Source organism: Onychomys torridus, chromosome 2 (assembly GCF_903995425.1).
Source record: "Onychomys torridus chromosome 2, mOncTor1.1, whole genome shotgun sequence".
NCBI lineage: Eukaryota > Metazoa > Chordata > Mammalia > Rodentia > Cricetidae > Onychomys > Onychomys torridus.
The window spans coordinates 73,370,527-73,391,031 of NC_050444.1; the positions used below are offsets into that span (position 1 = coordinate 73,370,527).

Sequence of the window (20,505 nt, forward strand, 5' to 3'; positions counted from 1 at the left end):
TAGCTTACCTTCTGGAGACTGACATCTGCCTGCAGCAGGCTGTCCACAGTTGGCCTTGGGAGTGACAGGTTGCGATGTAGGAATCCAGAGAAGGTTTCATTGTCCACCAGGAAATCCTGGAGCTTCAAATCTATTGAGAAATGGTGTTTTGTTTACAGTTAATAGCAAAAAAAAGGGGGGGCAGCCACTATGGGGCAGGTGGAGAAGAATAGAATATTGATTGCTTCATTTTAAACGGATGGGTGACCACAGGCTTCTGGCTTACATCCACTGAGAAGTAAGTTACAGGAGCTTGTCTCACTGGGAAAGACATGGAAAGATTACTTTCTGGTGACATGTTGAGCCACACTCAGTGTGTGTTCTGGCACGGCAACAGCATAACAGTGTTGGTACACACATGGTCTTTCCTTGTTTACAACTGAGAATCCAAACCTTTAAATGATCTCATCCATCCTACCTGAGATTTGTGACACGATCCCTGCTGCCCCTGACTCCCCAGTGCCCTGCCATGTAGCTAGAACCGAAAATACTGAAAGCCTTATTTCCACAAGCCACAGGGGCTAATCTCCTGACTCAGCAGGCAATGGTTCTCTAACTTTCCTGTGGATCGGAATCGCTTGATGGGCTGTTTCACCTCGACTGCTGGACACCAGCCCTGAGAATCTGATTTGTGATACAGCCAGAGCATCTGCACACCTTGCAAGCTCTCAGGTGGTGCTGATGCTGCCAGTATGAGGACCACACTTTCAAGAATCACTGGGGTGACCTCTGATGCATATCCAGGTGTTTGTACAGACATGGCCATGGGATGCAGAGATGCAAATCCCAGTTCCTCCAAACACTGAGAAAAATATGTAAACATGTTTTTCAAAACCACCCTTTACTAAAAGCATTGACTTCTGAAAGCTTTCTCACGGACTCTCATTAAGCCATTAGCTCTCCAAGTGCATCTAGGAAAGGTTTCAGCCCAGTGTAATGAAATAGAAAAGGCACTGGCCAAGAATTCAGAATTTTAGTCTCTGGTGGCAGTGACATATGATGGTACCATTTGAATATTTCTAACATCTTTCTGAGCCTCAAGTTCTTTGGCTCTGAAGCAAGGGAATTCTGAGCAGATGCTGGGTGGGACCCTCTCCACAACACCATCATTTTCCTGCCTTATTTTATTGGCTGTATTTCTCTTCTCTTTCCACTCTAAACTTCTAGTAACCTGAATTCTTTTTTTTGCAATTTATATTTGCAGACTTGAGGCCCACAGGCCCACACACAATCTGACCACTAGAGGGCAAACTTTACAAATCACTTACCCAAAGAGGAAGAGGCTTCATCTGAAAACAAAAATACAGGGTGTACTGAAGAGAACAGGGGTTTACCCTGGGATCTCAAAGGGTCTCCCAACATGGCAGAAAAACAGCCCAAGCAGGCTCTCAAAAGATCTAAATGAACCAAGGCATTTGCCTTGAGCAAATCAGGGAGCTCCAGAATGAACAGGCGAGAAGTGGTTCTCCTCAACGCCTCTGTGGTTCGCTTCTACAGTTCCTCATGACACCCAGAAGCTCGTCATAGGCTTGTGAATGCCCTCCTTGAAATCAGCACTCCAGCAAGCTGTCATCCACCTGCTCTTTCCATCAGACAAGACACACACTAGTACCACTGAATGCAATTCTGTGGTTGCCAAGCCTCAGAGCTCCTAAGACTCACTTAGGAAGCATGCAAAATTAGTCTCCAGGTCTCACCCCTTCAGATTCTAAACCAGTGGGTCTAAGGGAGACCATTCACAAATCTTCATTTTAATAAGCAGTCTTGACACTTCCAGTATACTGGGTCTGGGAACCATAAATTATGACATGTAATTTTACTTAAATATTGCCTGCATTAAACTCTGGTTATAAGAATACAAAATGGTTTTTATCTCAGTGTTCCAAATAACTAGATCTAAGCCTGACACAGAATTACCGCTATCAATGATAGTCGAATAAGTATTAGTTGAGATTACCAGAAATATTCCAGAAGTATCTTTATGCTTAGTGGGTCCAGGAAGAGGCTAAGGATGTCAGGACCATCCCTAGACCACAGCCCAGGAGTAAATAAGAACCCTGTCCACTACAATTGTGTTCCCAGGGAAAATAACATCTTGAACACCCCAGCATTCTCATGATAGAGAGAAGGGAAGAAGGAAGGAAGGGAAGGAGGGAAAGAGGAGAGGAGGAAGGAAGGGAGGGAGGGAGGGAGGAAGGCAGGCAAGCAGATGGTTTTAGCTGAAGCTTATAGAAAGGCAGACATGCTTATAACTAAATTTAAAAAGGAGAACTGGGGCTCAGTATGTGCAATACCCTATAGAAAACACACACACACACACACACACACACACACACACACACACACACACACACACTTATACTGGGAATCTAAAACCTGGGTCCTATATCCATTTATTTACCAGACTGTTTGACCTACTTAAACTTCCATGACCTTACCTATAAAATGAGCGTCAAAAGAAGCCTCTGGAACCCTTGGTAGAACACAATAAATTTTGAACTAACACTCGGATCAAATAGTTAAACACAAATTCCTCCTAAGCAAAGCCACAGCAGTGCACAGCATCCTATTTGGACACTTGAAAGCGGCTCCCTTCCTTCAGGGCAGCAGAAGTGTGGGAGGCTGACCCAGGCTGCACTTTCAATGGGTCTCAGTCACCCAGCAACACTCTGGAGACCAGCAAATGTGCTTGAAATGTTTAGAAGATGCTCCTGTTATGTCAACAGGTTTGGAAGATATAATAGGCTCTAGAGATAAAGGAAAAAAAAAAAAAACAGCTGGATGTGGTCAAAGTCTAACTGCCTATCCCCTGGATGAGACACAGAAACCAAGCAGCTGGTTAAAGAGTCAACTGCCCTTGGCAGTGCAGGAGCATTGGTGTGGCAGACGAGCTTCCGGGAGGGCCAAAGATCCCTGGCTGCCAACAACTGAAACTTACAGTCTGGCCATGTGGCTATACACACATTATCTTCTCCTGTCACATCACCACCAACAGCTGCAACTCATATACACACAGGGAGGCAAAAGCATGTGGTATGCTGGTTCTCAACCTTGGATGCTGCTAGACCCACTCAGGAAGCTTTAAAAAAAACTCACAAAGCCTAGACCGCACCCCAGAGCAATGAACCAGAATGGCTTGGGATAGAGATTGGGTCTCAGACATTAAAACAAAAACAAAAAAATTTCCAGCCAAGTTGGAAAAAAAAATAGGTGGATGTGGTGGCGCATGCTGTAGTCTCAGTACTTGGGAGGCAGAGGACTGCAAGATAGTGGCCAGGCTGGGCTACAAAGTAAGTTTCAGCCATGGTTACACAGAGAGACCACACCTCAGAAACAAAATCTTATGAGCAAAAAAGAGTTTGGGACCACAAAATCCCCAATGCAGCAGTGCGTCCTGCTATAAGTCAGCTGTGTACAGGCCATAAGAAGGTTCACTATGTCTCAGTGAAGTCAAGTGTTATCTACAAAAGAAGATAGCAGAACCTACATTTTGAAGACCTGGAGACTAGAGATGTTTATAAACCAGAGCAACGAGTAGCTGACTAGTGACCAGTGCTTATTAATGGTAACAGGTTCATGGTCACTAAAACAACTCTTTTACTTGGCTTTGCTACACTATATGCAACATGCAGAAAAAATGAGAACACGGCTCTGCCCTCAAGGGGTTTTCTTGGTTATTAGTAAGAGGGATGAAGAGGCACACAAGTTACAGAAAACAGAAGAAAAGGGAGAAAGCCGGCAGAGGAAGACAGTCCATAAAAGCAGTCAGAAGAAGGGGAAATTATCTGCAAGAATATAATGGAGGAAATCAGGTTACAGTTGTAGAAAAGACCACAAATCAACCACCCCTAGAATTTAGTGGGGTGAAGACAATCCCTCTCATGATGGCAGACAACCAGAAATTCTGTACTCAGGGGGCTATATACACAGTAAATTCTCAATATATGTCCATGAACAAAGAGGCAGAGAGAACAAATTCCACAAAACTCCAGATCTGAGGAGTGGGAGGGAAAAAATAGAAGTGGGAAAGAAATGGTATAAGGACGAAGTAGAGTGTTTTTGTCCTTGCTGGTCTGTCTTCAATATGCAGCTAGCTGGGTATGGAAATGAAAATAACGGACCAAGCCAGATGACAGAAACAGCTATTCTTTCTGTGTGAAGATACTGGAGGGGTGGGTGGGTGGGTGGGTGGATGGATGGGTGGATGGGTGGATGGGTGGATGGAAGGAGAGATGGATGGGTGAGGGTAGATGATGGAGGGAAGGAGAAATGGATGGGTGGGGGTGGATAGATGGATAGATGGACGAAAGTATGGATGAAAGGATGGAAGGAGAGATGGATGGGTGAGGGTAGATGGATGGATGGAAGGAGAGATGGATCGGTGGGGGTAGATGGATGGATGGAAAGAGAGATGGATGGGTGGGTGAGGAGTAGATGGATGGGTACAGACATATGGATGAGTAGATGGATGGATGGGTTGGTAGATGGATACAAATGCATGAATGTAAAATAAGCTGATGTGACCTGAGAAATGGCCAGTTTTAAAGAGATAAATTCATCTTGTAGTGGGAAGGGGAAAGACCAATTAGGACATGACAGTGAAACAAACAGAGTCAAGATGGCGAGAACATCCCTAAACCCACTTGCTTTCATCAGCCCAAGGGAGGAAGAGAAGCATCTGGGAGACAGCAGCTGGAAGCACAGCAAAATAAAACAGAGGGAGGCCAAGTTAATTAAATGATGAAACACAGCCAGACACAGTGGCTCACACTTGCAATCCCAACTATTCAAGAGGTTGAAATACGAGGACTACGAAGTCAAGGTCTTCTTGGTCCACAATATGAGCTCAAGGCCAGCCTGGGCAACCCAGTGAGAGACACCCTGTCTCAAAATAAAATTTTTAAAAGGCTGTGGGTGTGTCTCAGTGGTTAGAGCACTTACCTAATAGGCATAACGTCTGAGTTCCATCCCCAGTACCAGAATAAATAAGTAAACAAATACATGAGCAAACAAACAACAAAAATTACAATAGCATCCACCCTGGATCAACAGTGAGGGTTAAGTGAGAGAGGTATGTGCAAGCTGGGGGAATGCCTGTGCTGAGCGAAATATTCCCTAAAGATCTGCTCATACGATCCTCTTCCACTGTTCTTATTAGCTGAGCTGCTGTGTTCAGAATAGATACAAAGAGAGAAAGGGCTTTGCCAAGAACATTGGGATGCCAAATTCATGGCTGATGAGTCTGCGTGAGCACACATATATGTGCACACAGATTTATGTGTGTATTATGCATTTGCCTGGATGAGTTCCCAGGTGGGATAGAACTATTTTTCCTTTTTTTCCCCTCTTCTGATACTGTGTACAAGGAAAGGTCAAGGCTCACTCAAGTGTCTATTCAGAACTTCATGAAAAAAAAAATGAATAAAAGCCAGGCCTGATAGCACAGGCCCATTATAACCCAGCTATCTCAGGCTATGGGGCAGGAGGATTACAAGTACAAAGCCAGCTTCAGCAACTTAACCTTTGTCTCACAAAGAAAAGGGGGAAATGGGCAGGGGAAATAGCTCAGGGGTAGAACATTTTTCTAACATGTAAAGCCCCCCCCCCCCCCCCCGTTCAATCCTTGGTACTACAAAAAAGAAAGGAGAGAGGAAGGAGGATGAGGATGTTGAAAAATACAAAAATAATAAACCTAACATTTTCTAGAGAATCAATAAAAAGGATCACATTGTCACCAGACAATGGATAGGATAGACTCAAGTAGTTGACCCATAACACAGCAGGAATTCTAGGGAAGACAAAGAACGCGTGCTGAGAAAGACAGTCACTCAGTCATTTAACTCTTAACCAAATGAGTTGACGTGGGCCTGACTTTTGCAGAATATGTGATTGGGGGAAGATGTTCTCTGAAAAACTATGTTCCGTGTTTCTGAGATGAACACTGGCCCCAAGAGATCCAGCATCAGAGACAGATATCAGAAAGGCTGGGGTCAAATACTGACTCTGCCACTCCCTACCTCTGTGATTGTGAACTTCAGAAAGGCCAGACTCAAATTCCAGCTCAGCCACTGTCTACCTCAGCGACTATGAACCTCACTTGGCTCTTTTCCTGGGTCTCTCTTGGCCTCAGTTTTCTTAGACATCAAATGGAGCTAGGGCCAATGAGAAGGCTTAGCAGGAAAAGCACCTGCCACCAAACTGGGCGACCCAATCTCAATCCCTGGGACCCACATGGGGTGACTTCCGCAAGTTGTCTTCTCCCTTCACACCCCATCCCAATACATACAAAATAGATACATAAAGTGCAAACATGTTTTAAAAATAAAATGGAACTAGTAACATTCAGAGGTTGGTGTGGAAAGCAAAGATTAAGAATGTAAACTTGACAGTGGGGCTGGGAAGATGGCTCACTAAATAAAACACCTACTGGGCAAGCGCAAGGAACTGAACTCCCACCTCCAACACCCATGTAAAAGGTCATGCACCATGGAACATGCCTGCAATCCCAGTGCTGGGAAGGTGGACATAGGACCTGAGGCTGATCAGCTGGTATATCCAAATCAGTGAGCTCCAGGTTCAGTGAGAGACGCTAAATTCATAGCTGACCTCCGGCCTAATATGTACACACACACACACACACACACACACACACACAGTCACGCAAGATCAAGAGCCGACTAGCTCAGAGTATTTACATGAGAAGGTGTGGTAACTGTCACAGAATATGACAGAAGGCTGTATGCAATAAAAGGCCACAGGAGTTCTCTCACATGGACCAAAGCACCTGAGCTGCTGAGCCCAGCTTCCTGATTGGCCTGAGAAGCAAACAGCCACCTATCACGTCCCTGGAGCTTTGGGCAGAGAGAAGCAGGGCAATGGGGGGGGGGGGGGGGAGTAAAGGAAAAACAAAATAAGAGGTTGGCGTCTAAAAGGAACAAACAGATGAGCTGCGTCCGTGGGCTGGGAAAGAGTGAGACACAATCCTGGGTTTCTTGCTAGTTAGTCATCTGGGTCAGGCCTCGGCGCCCAAGCTAAGGAAACATCACAGGCAGAGAGAGGCGGGTGGTAAAGAGAAGCCCTAACCCTGGGGGTCTTCCAGGCCAAAGAAGTGTCCCCTCCCTCTCTCCCGCCTGCCTGCTGGTCCCCAGGCTTGGGAGCAGAGGAGGAGGGAGGAGGAGGTGAGAAGGAGGAGGGTGGAAAGCAACAGAGGAAGACGGAGGAGGGAAGCCCTGGCACCAGCCGCTCGGGTTACTCTCGGTCAGTGCCCTCTCCAAGCCCCAGCTTCAGTTTCAAGATCTCTGCAGTCTCGTGCTCGCCACAAAAAGGAACCACAGCAATCAGCAGCTTGAGAAGTGGGTGGAGGCGGCAAAAGAGGAAAAGGAGAAGTAGACAAAAGACACACCAGCATCCCTGGCCTGCACACTCTTCTTAAACAGACACCCTGGGGTAGTGTGAGGGTGGGGGTGGGGTCTCTTAGCCCTGGCTCTACCAAATGAGCAAAGGCTTGAGGTGGGGGTAAGGGGGGCTGGATGGCATTCTTGTGGTTTTACTTAGCCTATGTGGTCAGTCTTATAAACAAGACTGAAATATTTCCAGCAACCAAGGGGCTGGAAACAATCACACCTGTTTCTCAGTTGGTTGGTTGGTTACTTGGTTCCTTTGTTGAGAATGAGTCTCGTGTAGCCAAGGCTGACTTTGAACTCCTCATTCTCCTGCTTCTGCCTCCCAAGTGCAGGCATTTACAGGCATGCTACCATGCCCAGCTTTAGGGGATCTGTTTCTTGGGTTTCTTTAGTGATGCAGGGCTGTGCTTTCTTCAGGGGTGAGATGTCTCTAGAAGGCTTTGTGAGGTACTCTGGAGAGGAGAGGCAGCTGGGTGGTTAGACCCTGGGGTAACTGCTAGTGTGAATGAGGGTGGGCCATATTGTGGGGTACACACACCTTAAGACCTCCCCGTCAGTCATGGGGCCCTGAAGAAGTTTCTCTCTCTACATTGAAGGCTTTCTGAAGAATTCCAAGAAACTTCAGAAAGCTCAGCTTTGGAATTTTACGAACTGTGCCATATTGCAATTCCAGGATTTTCCAGTTCTATGGATTTTGGGAGTCACTTTTCAGGTCCTCTGAGCCTCTGTATTTTGTAAACAAAAGTCTACCTTCCAGTGTGGGTCGAGCAAGCACTAATGGCACTGAGCATGATTCAGATAAAATGCACAAGAAAATACAACTTGGAGACTAAATAAATATGTTCAAAATACATGCTGATAACTCGTCATGGCAATTAGGTGAACAGTTCCCAAGAGACCTGACTACTCATGGCTATACACCTTGAACTGTTTGAGGCAGACAGTAGCAATACCAGAATCTTCTCTCTGGACCAACAGGAGTAGTGAAACTTTAGACATCTTGTGTTTTTAAATTATTTGGTGCCAGTAAATGTGCATTAGTTAAATGTCTACTGTACCAAAACACCAGTGCTAAATTCAAAAGAATAAAACTATTCAGTGTATCCCAAAGGCAGGAACAAAAGAGATATGACACAACATAATCCCTGCCCCTGGCCATCTAAGAGGAGATGTGTACAGAGTAAGGGGGGCAGAGCGGCCCTGTCTGCTATTAGACAATCAGACAAGACGAGGAGGGAACACCTTTCCCCAGATCCATGCACTAAAGCAGTAGCTCTTAGGATAAGAATGCTGGGAAATTAGAGGCCTACAAGCTAAAGCAGTCATCAGCAGAGGCCTCTTGGATGGGATTATGACTTTTATTGAAGCACTTTTTTAAAAAGCTTGAAGACACACATACACAGATGACACACATACATAGAGCAAATGCTCATATACATAAAGTAAAAATTATATATATATATATTTAGATCTTGATGGGTGGACTCATTCCTCCATGTCCCTTCTACCATGTTAGAGTAAAGGGATTTCCCCCTCCAAAAGAGGGGGGCCCACAAGAGATAATGACACTGCAACACCCCAACCTCGGACTTCCAGGCTCCTCAGAAACAATTTCTGTGGTGTAAAATTACTGAGCCGTGGGTATGTTCTTAGGAAAGCTGGAATGGACTAAACCAATATGCATGTCTTGTGACAAGAAGGAAGTGGGAGAAGCTGCTAGAAGCCCCTGGAATGAGGACTGGTTGTCATCTAGTAAGTGTCTGAATGGTAACAAGGAGCCAGAGAAGGCTGTGGCTCTCCCTGGCCAGCAGGTGGTGACCACATGCAGGCTGGCAGAGACAGCTCAGAAGAAAATGAAAGGTAATGCTGAGTTGCTAACACTGGCCCAGAAGAGTTCTGAATCTAAGGAGAGACAAGAAATGGGAAGCCAGTATCAGGGAAAACAGGAAAAGAGCTGGTAAGAAAACACTTCCTAGGGAGTCTTTAATGAACACCAAAGGGGTGCAAAGCAGAGAAGGTGCTCCAAAGACAGAAGGAGAAAGGAGAGAAAGGTCAAACCAGGAAGAAATGATTTAGAGACAGGACAAACTGAATCACACAGAAGAGGCAGAGGTGAGGAGGTCTGTGGGGAGGGGAGAGTTAAAACCACCCAGTTATCATTCATGACTTGTCTCTAACTGACTGAGACCAGACACCTCAGGATGCAGGTCTAGAATCAGTTTGTAGGGACTTGAAAATTACAGAGATTAGGGGTTGGGGAGGTAGCTCAGGAGGTACACTAGAGAGAGAGACAGGGTCCCCAGAGCAAGCTGGGTAGATAAGTTAGCCAAATAGGTGAGTCCTGGGTTTAAGTGAGGGAGCAGGATTCAATTTATGAGGTGGAAAGCAAGGAAGAACTCTGCTAACATCAACTTCAGGCCTCCACATTCACACACAGAGAGAGAAAGATGGAAGAACAGAGACAGAGAGACAGAAAGAGAAAGACAGACAGACAGGCTATGAACAAGAGAAGGAGAGGAAGATGAGCCCACAAGTCAGACACTGAGGTGGGATTCTTTCTGGGCAGATTTAGGGAGAACAGTGGATAGACATCATGCGTCCATCGCCTGATTTCTTCCAATGACTAAAATTAATAAATTTACCAGGACGCAGTGGCACTTTGGGGCAGGAAACACCGAGTCGTATTTAGAAAGCCTCAGACACATTATGCAGATCAATTTCCAGAACCTCTGAAAACAGCTTCCGAGAATGGCATTGTTGTTATCCTCATTTTTTCCAAACCAGGAAATAGACAGGAGAAGGGAGTAGCTGGCTCAAGGTCACAGAGTAAAACCCAACCACGATAATTTCACAACTCCAGTTCTTTCCACTCTACTGGCAACTGCATGCATTGTTTTACTCTCTAAAATCAAAAGCTGTGATGTCACCCACGCTTCCTCACGTGGAAGTGCAGCAACCTGGCATCATGGTGTGGTGGAAAGATGTGTCAAGTCTCATAGCCCCGGCCGGACCCAAGTTCCAACGCTGTGGCACTGAGCAACAGACACAACCTTTTCAGACTCAGTTTTCTCATCAATCAAGTGGGGACAGTAATCTGCTAATGCTGCTCCAAAAAAAACAAATTCCAGAGTCCACACAAAATGTAAAATTCCACACTGACAGACAGACACATCAACGTTCACTGAAGCTCTATGCATAACAGCTAAGTTATAGAACCAGCCTGGGTGTCCAACAACAGAGGAAGAGGTGGAACATTTTCTGCCACAAAGAACAAAGCTTTTTTTTTTGGAGAAAATGGAAACAACTGGAGATAATCATATTAATCAAACTAAGTTAGTCTCGGAAAGACAGAGACAGTCTGTGTTTTTCTCTCACTTGGATCCTAAATTTGATATAGATACATAGAACCATATATGTAACATAGAACCATGTATGTATGACATGAAAGTAGAAGCAGAGTTGTTTAGGAAAATAGAGAGAATTAATGAGAGGGAGAGTCAAGCAAAAGAAGAGGAGAGGGTATGGAAGGAGCATCCTCAACATATGGTGCACATCTATGTGAGGACACCCTTCTACGACACAGGACCAAACATACAATACATTCATACCGATGTGAGTATATTCTTGTGTGGCATGGGATGGGACACACAGTGCATACCTGAGTATACCCTTATACGATATGGGACCAAACATACAGTGCCTATTTATGTTAGTACACCCTTGCATGACACAACACCAAACAAACAAAGCATACCTATGTGAGTAATCCCTATATGACCTAAGACCGTGTGCAATAAATATATACTATGCATTACAATCTTCTAATGCAAAATGTCATTACGACCTTGTACAACCTTGTCTGTAGACAGAGTCAATTTAACATTGCCTTTCAGTACATGCAGCAGAGGTCTTTGAGGGTTAGAAGCACAAAGTTTTCAATGAGATGCAAAGTCTATTCCCAAGCTGCTCTTTACCACCCACAGAGTAAACAAATCTTACACAGGAAAGGCAGGAGACAAACAGCACTATTGTTTGATGGTCACATTTCAAGCTTTTTAAAAAGCAGCCTGATATTGTGGGGTACACGGCACATGGCATTCTGTAATTGAATGCAATTGTGTTTTCTATGCTTGTCTGGGAAAGCTGACCTTTGGTTTGATTTAGCTCAAGCAATATTTCAACATTGCACTGGAGCTCTGCGTCCCCTGATCACCGCTCAGCTGGAGCCAGGCCTCTGCCCTGGATGGCAACCAACAGACTGGGCTCTGGGACACAGCGTGGCTTTGACAGGTCTGGGGAAATGTTCATGGAGGCAGAAAGGTTTCAAACTGCGGAACTCTAAAGCCTCAAATCAATACTTTAGACAAGCCCACATAGGACATGAATCGCAATCCCCCAAAGATTTTACAGGCTTTCCAATTTGATGACATGCTGACACATGTCATCAGATCTCCCAATAAGATGACATGCGCATGCCAGGCATGAGGACAGCAAGCCAGACATTTGGGGCTTTAAACCCAACTTGAGCAACTACCCCAGTGAAACAAGGCAGAACTTCAGGCAAAAAAGGAGAAGTAGCTATGAGTCACAAGATGGTCTTCAGAGATAGGCCTCGGGGGGAAAAAGTCCCCTGGTGCCTGGTTGCATAGCAAGGTTGGAAGTGCAGGAATCTGGCACGCATCTCAGCAGCCTTCTTATCCTTTCTCATCCCTGCCTGTCTGTGCCTGTGCAGGGACCGCAGGGGCCTTATAGGTGTCGAGAGCAGCTCTCTCTAGAACGTGACAGCAACAAAGTATGAAAGACTGAAAGTCCAGTCTTGTCACCTGTTGCCAACGGTGGTTCCTTAGGCAAGGTACTCAGCCTCTCTGAACTTCATGTGCACAGACAAAGAGAAATGCCCTACCTCCTATGATAACTGTGAAAACACAGTGGAAAAGAGAAGAGGTCTGCTACCTACTGTGTATTAGGTCAGCATGGAAAGGCCTTGCTCTCACTGGTTCATTTCATTTCTATACCATCCCTGAGGAGGTGCTATTGTTAGCCCATTATGGGGAAAGCGAGGCACAGGGTGGCATATAATTAGGCATGGGTACAACTGAGCAGCAGCAGAGGCAGGATTTGAACTCAACTATTCTGACTGTCTGGCTCAGGGGGTATTTAAAAGTTGTTCACTGTTCGTCAAGGCCTGTCCTTAAATTCCCGCCTCAGCCAACTTCCTTGCCATGTCCCTACAACCATTCTGCCCCCCAGAGCTCAGCTCTTTTTGACTTTTAAAGATTAACTCAGGATCAAAGATTCCTATCAGGTGTTGTCAGTATCACCAGACAGGCAAAGACGGTATGGCAGTTTTCCCTAAGCCAAGTCCAGCACAGCCTGCCGATAGAAATGCACAGACGCATTGATCCAGGGCACAATGGAAAGGCTGAACCAGCCCTGTATTTTGAGTAGATGGAAATGGCAGCCATGCTATTACCTCAACATGACACCTAGCTGAAGGGACAGAGACAAACAGACTTCACTCAGGACAATGACATGCCCAGCACTGCCCTGGATCTCCTCCAGTCTCAACCTCCATAACCTGGAGACATCTCCAGTCCAGTGCCGACATGCCCAATAGACGCCCTGGTTCTTTGCTGGCAAAGTTTCAAGGAGCTTCAGGGGCTTTTGCATCTGAGAAAGCTCCTGAATCAGCGGTAGGGCAGGAGGAGGGGTTGTGAGCTGTCACCATTGTCTTCACCACTGGAAGCTGAGGAGAACATAAAGCCACTGCAGACAGCCCAGTGGGGTGGCTAGTGCCCAACTTGGAAGAGCACAGTTCTCATGGAGAGTGTCACTCCCACGGACCGTGGAGCACATGCACACACAGGTAGAGAGCTTTGAGGTCACCCCTCAGCTGTCCCTGCTGCCTTTCCTGGAGCAAACACAAAGGACCAGAAAACAGTCTTCTGTGGTCCCCAAAGTTCCCTCTGGACTTCTATACCAAAAGCATGACAGTGTGGCTATAAATTGGGACAGGGCCAGACACCTAGAGAGCTAAGGGCTAAGAGCTAGGATCTTGGCTCAGTCCCATGCACACAAGAGATCAGCTCTCTGGCATCCAGCCACACCACAGAACTGATAGCCCTAGCCACCACTTGGGTCATACACAGTTGTAAAGAATGCAGAACCGCTACAGAACCCATATAAGCCAAACAGGGGAACTGTCCCTAGATTAACACAAGTAATGGTGAGACTACAGGAGCCCCTAGGGAATTCCCTGGACAAGGGCTGAGCTAACTGTGGCAACGTGGTATGTGTGTGTGCTTCATGGGTATGTTTGGGGACGGAGGGGGGCCACAAGCCTCAGCCCCCAGCATAAATAAGCACTGCACGATTCCATGCCCAGTAGGGAGCCCTGACCTGTCCCAGGAACTTGCATCCATGGTGGAGGGGACAAGGAGCAGGCACTGGGAAAAGGTAGATATCGGAGGAGACAAGCTCGGTGGGAAGCGGCCTTGAGCGTGTTTGTTCATGGTCACTACGCAAAGCATCTTCAGGAGCTAAAAGCCAGAAAGGGAAGCAGCAAGGACACCAGCAGCAGCGAAAGGCCGGTCACCTTGCTCTCTAAACCTGTCCTCACTGCTGGGGTTCCTCTCACCATCCCTAGAGAAAAGGCCAGAGGCACCGAGACCTGGGCCAAGGGAAGCAGGAGCCATAAGTGAGGCTGAAGGACAGGGCCAGCAAGGAGGCTGAGGGCAGGAGGGGCTTCCTACCGAGCAGGGGCAGGGGCTACTTTTTTTTTTAAGACTCTAACCTTTGCAGATTTTACAAAAACAAACCTGGGAGTAAACACACTGCTAAGGCCTCCTTAAGAGGGTCCTCCATGGAAGTGAGAATCTACCTTTCCAGAACATGTTATACCCCTGGACTCGGGTTAGCTCTTCCAGTGAAATTGTGGGAGATAAATTTCGTGAAAGGAAATCAAGAGTGACTTCCTTTGGGGCCTGGTTTACACAAGAGAAGTGCTTCTACAGTGGCCTGTGCTGGCTTTGATGTCGTCCAGAGCAGTTTCACTTGAGTTGACAGTATCATGTGAGGAGAAAGGACAGGCATTAGAGTTGCTCTCATTTCAGCCTCTAAAGATGCACGCAGGGTTCCAATGCATGACTAACATGTTGCTGCTCAGAGCAGAACCACCAACATGGCCAGATCCTGCCCTGAACAGGCTACAGCCTAGTGACCCAAACCACCACACCTCACAGGTATCACCATCCACAGGCCGACCCAGACTCTAAGATAAAGCATCTTGAAGTCACTTAACCAAATCTCAAGTGTTAGACAGCAAAACTTGAGGTCTAGGAAGGGTGAACAAGTTGGCAAATGCCAAACTCCTTGGAATACGAGGGAAGTGAAGCATTTCTGACTTACTGCGTGCCGCCCCTGTGCTCATGTTCACTGTTGGAAACCCACAGAACGCACATCACTGAATGCTCAATGACCCACAGGGTAGCTAGTGTCCAATTTCTAATAAGTAGAGGGCCAGGAAGAATTCAAAGTTGCCCAAAGGTCACAGTTAAGGAGAGCGGTAACCTGAGAGCGTGACCCAAACGGTCTCCACACAGCATCTTCCAACCTTCAGTCATTTACAAACTGCTCTCCAGGATTTCACCACAGCCACATGAAACAATGCCTTCCTTAACTTCATCTTTTCTTTCTTAATAGCCACTTAAGCAATCACACTCATGAAACCGCAACTTGACGTGGGTCAGAAAGAAGTTGTCGTTGCTGTAGTATCCGAAATCATCTCAAACACCACACAAAACTCAAAGCAATGTCTTTCAAAGTTTACATGTCACAGGGTTAGAATCTTGACATGTCACTGTTTCTGGGGTTTCTGGGACTTTAGCCAATATTGATACTGCCTTCTAGCTGTGATCACAATAGTAAAGTCAGAATTATCTCCCACACTAACTCCCCATACTGATTCAGCCACCCCTCAACCTGCTGGTTATACTGTGACTTAGAGAAGAACCAATAAAGCGACCAAATTGTTCCAGCAATATGAAAATGGGGTGAGGCAGACCTGTAAGGCTTCATCCTTGGACTTCTCATCAGGATGGATTCAATGATAAATAGAGGAGGTAACCGTGACTTCACTTTCGAAGTTGGAACAAGACTAAAACAGTATGAGATGGTACTTTGGAGAAAGACTTGAATAGAGGAGCTGGGGTTGGCTGTGCTTCATTCCTAGGATGTCACTTCCATGACTGTATAAACTTGAAGGAGACACCTCCACTTTCAGCATCAGATTCCTTTTAGGAAGACTCCCCCCCACCCCTATCTCAGCACCTACAAAAGCATGGTTGGCACAGAGCTGACTGACAGAAGCAGCTGGCTCCATGAATCTACACACGAACTAAACGGTTTCTAAACAAACCAATGTTGTAGCCCAGGACATTTTGAGACAAGACAAGAGTATCTGAGTAGACTCCTGTATCTACAGAGTCCCTGTGGACAGGCCAACGGCTTTAGCAGAGGTACACTGAGGAAACAAAGAACAAGATGGATTCTAAAGCAGGACCCAGTGGTTCCAGCAATGACCACACAGCCAAGTAGCTCTCTAAGATCAGAGTCAGCAGTCTCTGAGGGACCAATCCTAGCCTCAAGGCTTGTTCTCACAGTGATCACTGTCTGGAACACCAGAGGAGAGTCACTGAACCCCTAGCAACAAGCAGCAGCTGTCTAATCATAGCAGAATCGAAATCTGAGGTGGTTAGAGTAAGATAAAAAAGGAGAGGGGATTTAATGATATATATTAGAAGAGATGGACACGTTCCCTTTGGCTTGGAAAGCCAGGGGTAGAACTGGGGGAAAGAGAAGAAGTTACTTGCAGTTCCGCGTATCCGTGAGATCTGCAGTTTGAGTTGGCTGCACATGGACGATGAGTCAACAGGATGACAAGCACATCAAAAGCCTCACGCAATCTCAGACTGCACAGACAGAAATACAGCACTCAAAGAGGCAAAAGTCCCTTTCTCCTCTATGCTAAAACACTTTTGTAATTTCTGGTAAACTTTGGGAATGACACAAACACCCTGAGATGCAACCGGCAGAGGCAGAAGTCAGGAGGAAAAGCATTGCCTAAGAGGGCTGGAGGCCACTGAGATGAGAAAAAGAAAAGAATCCAGGAAGAGACACGAGAACTGTCCTCAGACTGTCCAGGGACTCAGAATTAGATTGATGCCCTCCAAGGTACAGACGGCAGGGTGGCAAATACTTCCTGACAGCTGGAGCTATCATGAGAAGCGGAAGCAGGAGGATGCTACAGGTATCTTGGTAGGGTACAACAGTGACATCTCCCAGCCTTCAATTCAGACCAGCAGGGTGTTTTTCAAAATCGGCAAAAGGTTCCAATAGGGTGTTTTTCAAAAATGGCAAAAGGCTACCACTTCCTAGAGAAGGAAGCAGAGTTTCTCCGTGCTTCCTCTATAACTGTGGCCTGGCTTTCTGTTGCAGGATAAACAAAGAAAACTGACAGAAATTCAAGGACCAGCTGGGGCTGGAGGTGTAGCTCAGTGGTTCAGTGCCTGCCTAGCTTATGCAAGTTCCTGGGTCTGATCCGCAGCACAGGAACACAAACTGAAACCAGTCAAAGCCAGCGGCAGGCAAAAGGGGCACTGAAAAATGGAAGCCAGCTTCCTTCTCAAGAGCTGTGCACTCACTCTTGGCTTCTTTCCCCATCTTACTTCACAACACCAGTTGTTAAAAGAAGAAAACCCTCCTTTTTAGGCAGCCTTCACTAAGAACTGGAAATCCCACCCATCCATGTTGCCAGCCCCACACATGAAGAGGCAGAAGAACAAGGTCCAATGGTCAGAAACGCAACAATGTTGTGTGAGGACAGCACTAGCTTCTGTTGCTAAAGCGCCTACTATGTGCCGGACCTTGTGTTAGACTTCGCATCTTAGGTATTACCATATTAATGATATAATAGTGTATCATTATACTGTACATAATAATTTAATATTATTATAAATAACTCAGGAAATTAAGCCTCAGACAGGTTAAATGTTTTGTCTGAGCTGTCCAGGCTTGAAAATAAATAATCATAGCAAGACTAGAGAGATGGTTCAGTGGTTATGAGCACTGAATGTTCTTACAGAGGGCCCAGGTTCTAGTCCCAGGCCCCACATGGCAGCTTACCACCTAACTCCAGCTCCAGGGCCTCTGATGCTCTCTTCTGGTCTCATGCACATCAGGGACACACATGATGTACACACAAACATGCAGGCAAAATACCCACACACATAGAACAAAATAAATAAATCTAAAAGTAATTTTTAGGAAAATAATCATGGTTCATATTCCTTAAATGTTTCTTAGGTATCAAATATTGTTTTAACCCTGGATGGGTCTCTTACTGTACCCATTTTTTGATAAGAAGAGATAACCCCCAAGGGACCATGGGTTATTCTCAAAGTCACACAGTAATGTACACCGGCACTTTTCCTCTATGATGCACTGTCTCCTGGAGGTAGAAGAAATAACCCAGTTCTGCTGCTGCAAGGCAACCTAAAAGGGGCCCTCCCTGACAGAAAAGAGATCTCAAGACAATCTGGCTGCACAGCCAGGAACAGGCCAGCTTCAAGTGCCTCACAGGTGACTCAGGGACCAGAGCAGGCCCACACCTCTCTACTGATGTCACACACCTACTCTGTCATGGAGGAAGAGTCCCCTACAGCAATGCCTCTTTTTTTTTTTTTTTTTTTTTTTTTTTTGAGCTGTGGACCGAATCCAGGGCCTTGCGCTTGCTAGGCAAACGCTCTACCACTGAGCTAAATCCCCAACCCGCAATGCCTCTTTTTAAAAACTTTTTTGGTGTGTGTGTAGAGGTGGGGGGAGCGGGGGTGCATATAAGTGCAATGCTCTCAGAGGCCAGAAGCCATCAGACTCCCTGGAACTGGAGTTACAGGCAGTTGTGAGCCACCCAAAGTAGGGGCTGGGAACTGAACTTGGGTCCTCTGGTAAGGCACCATGCATGGGTCACTTTTGAGCTCTCCAGTACTCCCAAATGCCTCTTCTGCTACCCAAGGAAACCACAGTTCTACATCTTCACGAACGAGCTCCCACCCAATCCATTTAAACGCTAACATTTTACACCATTTCTTCTCATGCCAAATGGATCACAAACTGGGAGGGAGGCCTCTCAAGAAAGGCTAGACCAATCCACTCCCTCCTTAAATGTCAAAGTGGGTAAAAAGGCCTTTCTCAGAGCAGTGGCCACTGTTGGCCCATGATGGAAGAAGTACTTCATTACTGACGTAGCTCAGGACAGTAGCACATGGTAACAAGACCAGCTTCCTGAAGGCTCCCGGCTGCTTCTCAATCCTCACTGTGCACACCAGTCTGACCTGCACCAGTGAACATCAAACACTGCCCCCACCCCCTTGACAGGCTGCTGCCCTTCTGCAGCCAATGTCTTGGTCAGCAAACTGTATGTTCCTCAGACACATTCTCAGTGGCATGCCAGGAACTCACTGCCTGCGCACTTAGCAAACCTGAGGTAAAGACTTCACTATTTCAAGATCAGAATTCAAATGCCTGTCAGACCAATCCAAAGGGCTAGTTCCAAGGAAGAAAAGTGAGTTTCCCTTTAGGAATAATTGTCCCCTCCCCCATAAAAGAAAGAAGTGCCTAACTTGTAATTACCCATATCAAGTGAGAGCTCTAACTGCTTTCACACACACAGAAATGCCTCATCTATAAATTAGTCGATCCAAGGACATCCTATGGACAGCTCAAAAATGTCCTGGCAGCCATCTGTGATCCTGCTGGCCTTAAGGGCAAGCCCGGGCCTTTCCTGTCAGGGGTCTGTGTCCCCAGAGCCACTGTCTATAGCAACCAGCTTTTCGAGTCTTGTTGTCAATGCTTCCTTCAGAGGAGACCAACCACCCAGCCACTGAAAAAGAAACCGCTCTAGGGCAAGCTTGAGAACAAGCCCAGGACACACAGGCAGGGGAATGTTCACTTCGAGATGCAAGAACAGCAAGAGAGTTTTGCTTACTTGTGCTGGAATGCTTGATCTGTCGCAACGTTCTTAGGACCTTGTGTATGTCCTTGATGCTGGTGTCTTTTTGGCTGTATAAAAGAAGCCTTCGAGCATCTGAGAACAGGCGAGACACACTATAAAGGGAACAAGAAAATGTCCAAAAGACCTGGTTAGGCCAGCTGCCTCTCTCCCCAGGCTGGCAGCCCCTCCTACCTAGCCATTATTCCAGCCTCAAGTGCCCACCCATGTGTCTAGGCCCAATTTACACACCAGAGCCAGTGTGCGTGCACACACACACACACACACACACACACACACACACACATGTACACACACACGGCTACCTATTGCCCACAATAAACCTAGTGTCTATAGCCAAAATATGCTTAATGATCCATGAAAATGTTTTCATTGATTACAAATACGAATTGAAAACAAATATGAATACATGTACAGTAATGGATTTGCCCTTGATTATATGCATCTGCACACCAATACATTTTAATATTTTTGTTATGTCTGAAAGGGCCCACAAAAGCTCCACAGCCTACCCATGAACATTATAAATGTGGCCCTGCCTGTGCCAACTTCAGCACCATCTCCTGCAGCATATCCCACAGCCCCTGACCCATTCTAACTCTGTGACTCTGCACATCTGAGGGATCACCATCTCATTTGGCAGATGCGTATTACGCACAGCATCATCTGAGCCAGGAGCACAGATACTAAGAAAGCAGCATCACACTCTCAGGCAACTCCTGCTCAGGGAGAGAAAGACCTGTAAACAGCAGTGACACTGCAGTCATCTCAGACATCAGAGCAGTGACCTGAGAGCAGAGCTGAGGACAGAATTCTCCTGGCCGGGGCTCTAAGCTGCCGGGGAGCTCAGACCCTTCCAGCTCAGTGACCCAGGCTTCTAGAACCAGCCATGTCAAAGATACAGTAAATGTTCAGAGTAGATCAGATGGAGTGAGCTTGCTGTGTCTCCCAGAGGCATCAACTCTGAGTACACAACTTTGGGCCACATAATCGCAA

At 46.3% G+C, this 20,505-nt stretch overlaps 1 protein-coding gene across 1 annotated transcript in view; it reads right to left on the reverse strand.

Annotated features, from left to right (window-relative positions):
* Positions 1-20,505, reverse strand: part of Abca1 (ATP binding cassette subfamily A member 1) — a 124,305-nt gene that overhangs the window by 72,712 nt on the left and 31,088 nt on the right. Inside the window, exons 5-6 of the mRNA XM_036177706.1 lie at positions 19,486-19,604; positions 9-130 (exon numbers count right to left, since the gene is read on the reverse strand). Coding sequence (XP_036033599.1) covers positions 9-130; positions 19,486-19,604 — 241 coding nt within the window. The remainder of the gene's footprint in view (positions 1-8; positions 131-19,485; positions 19,605-20,505) is intronic.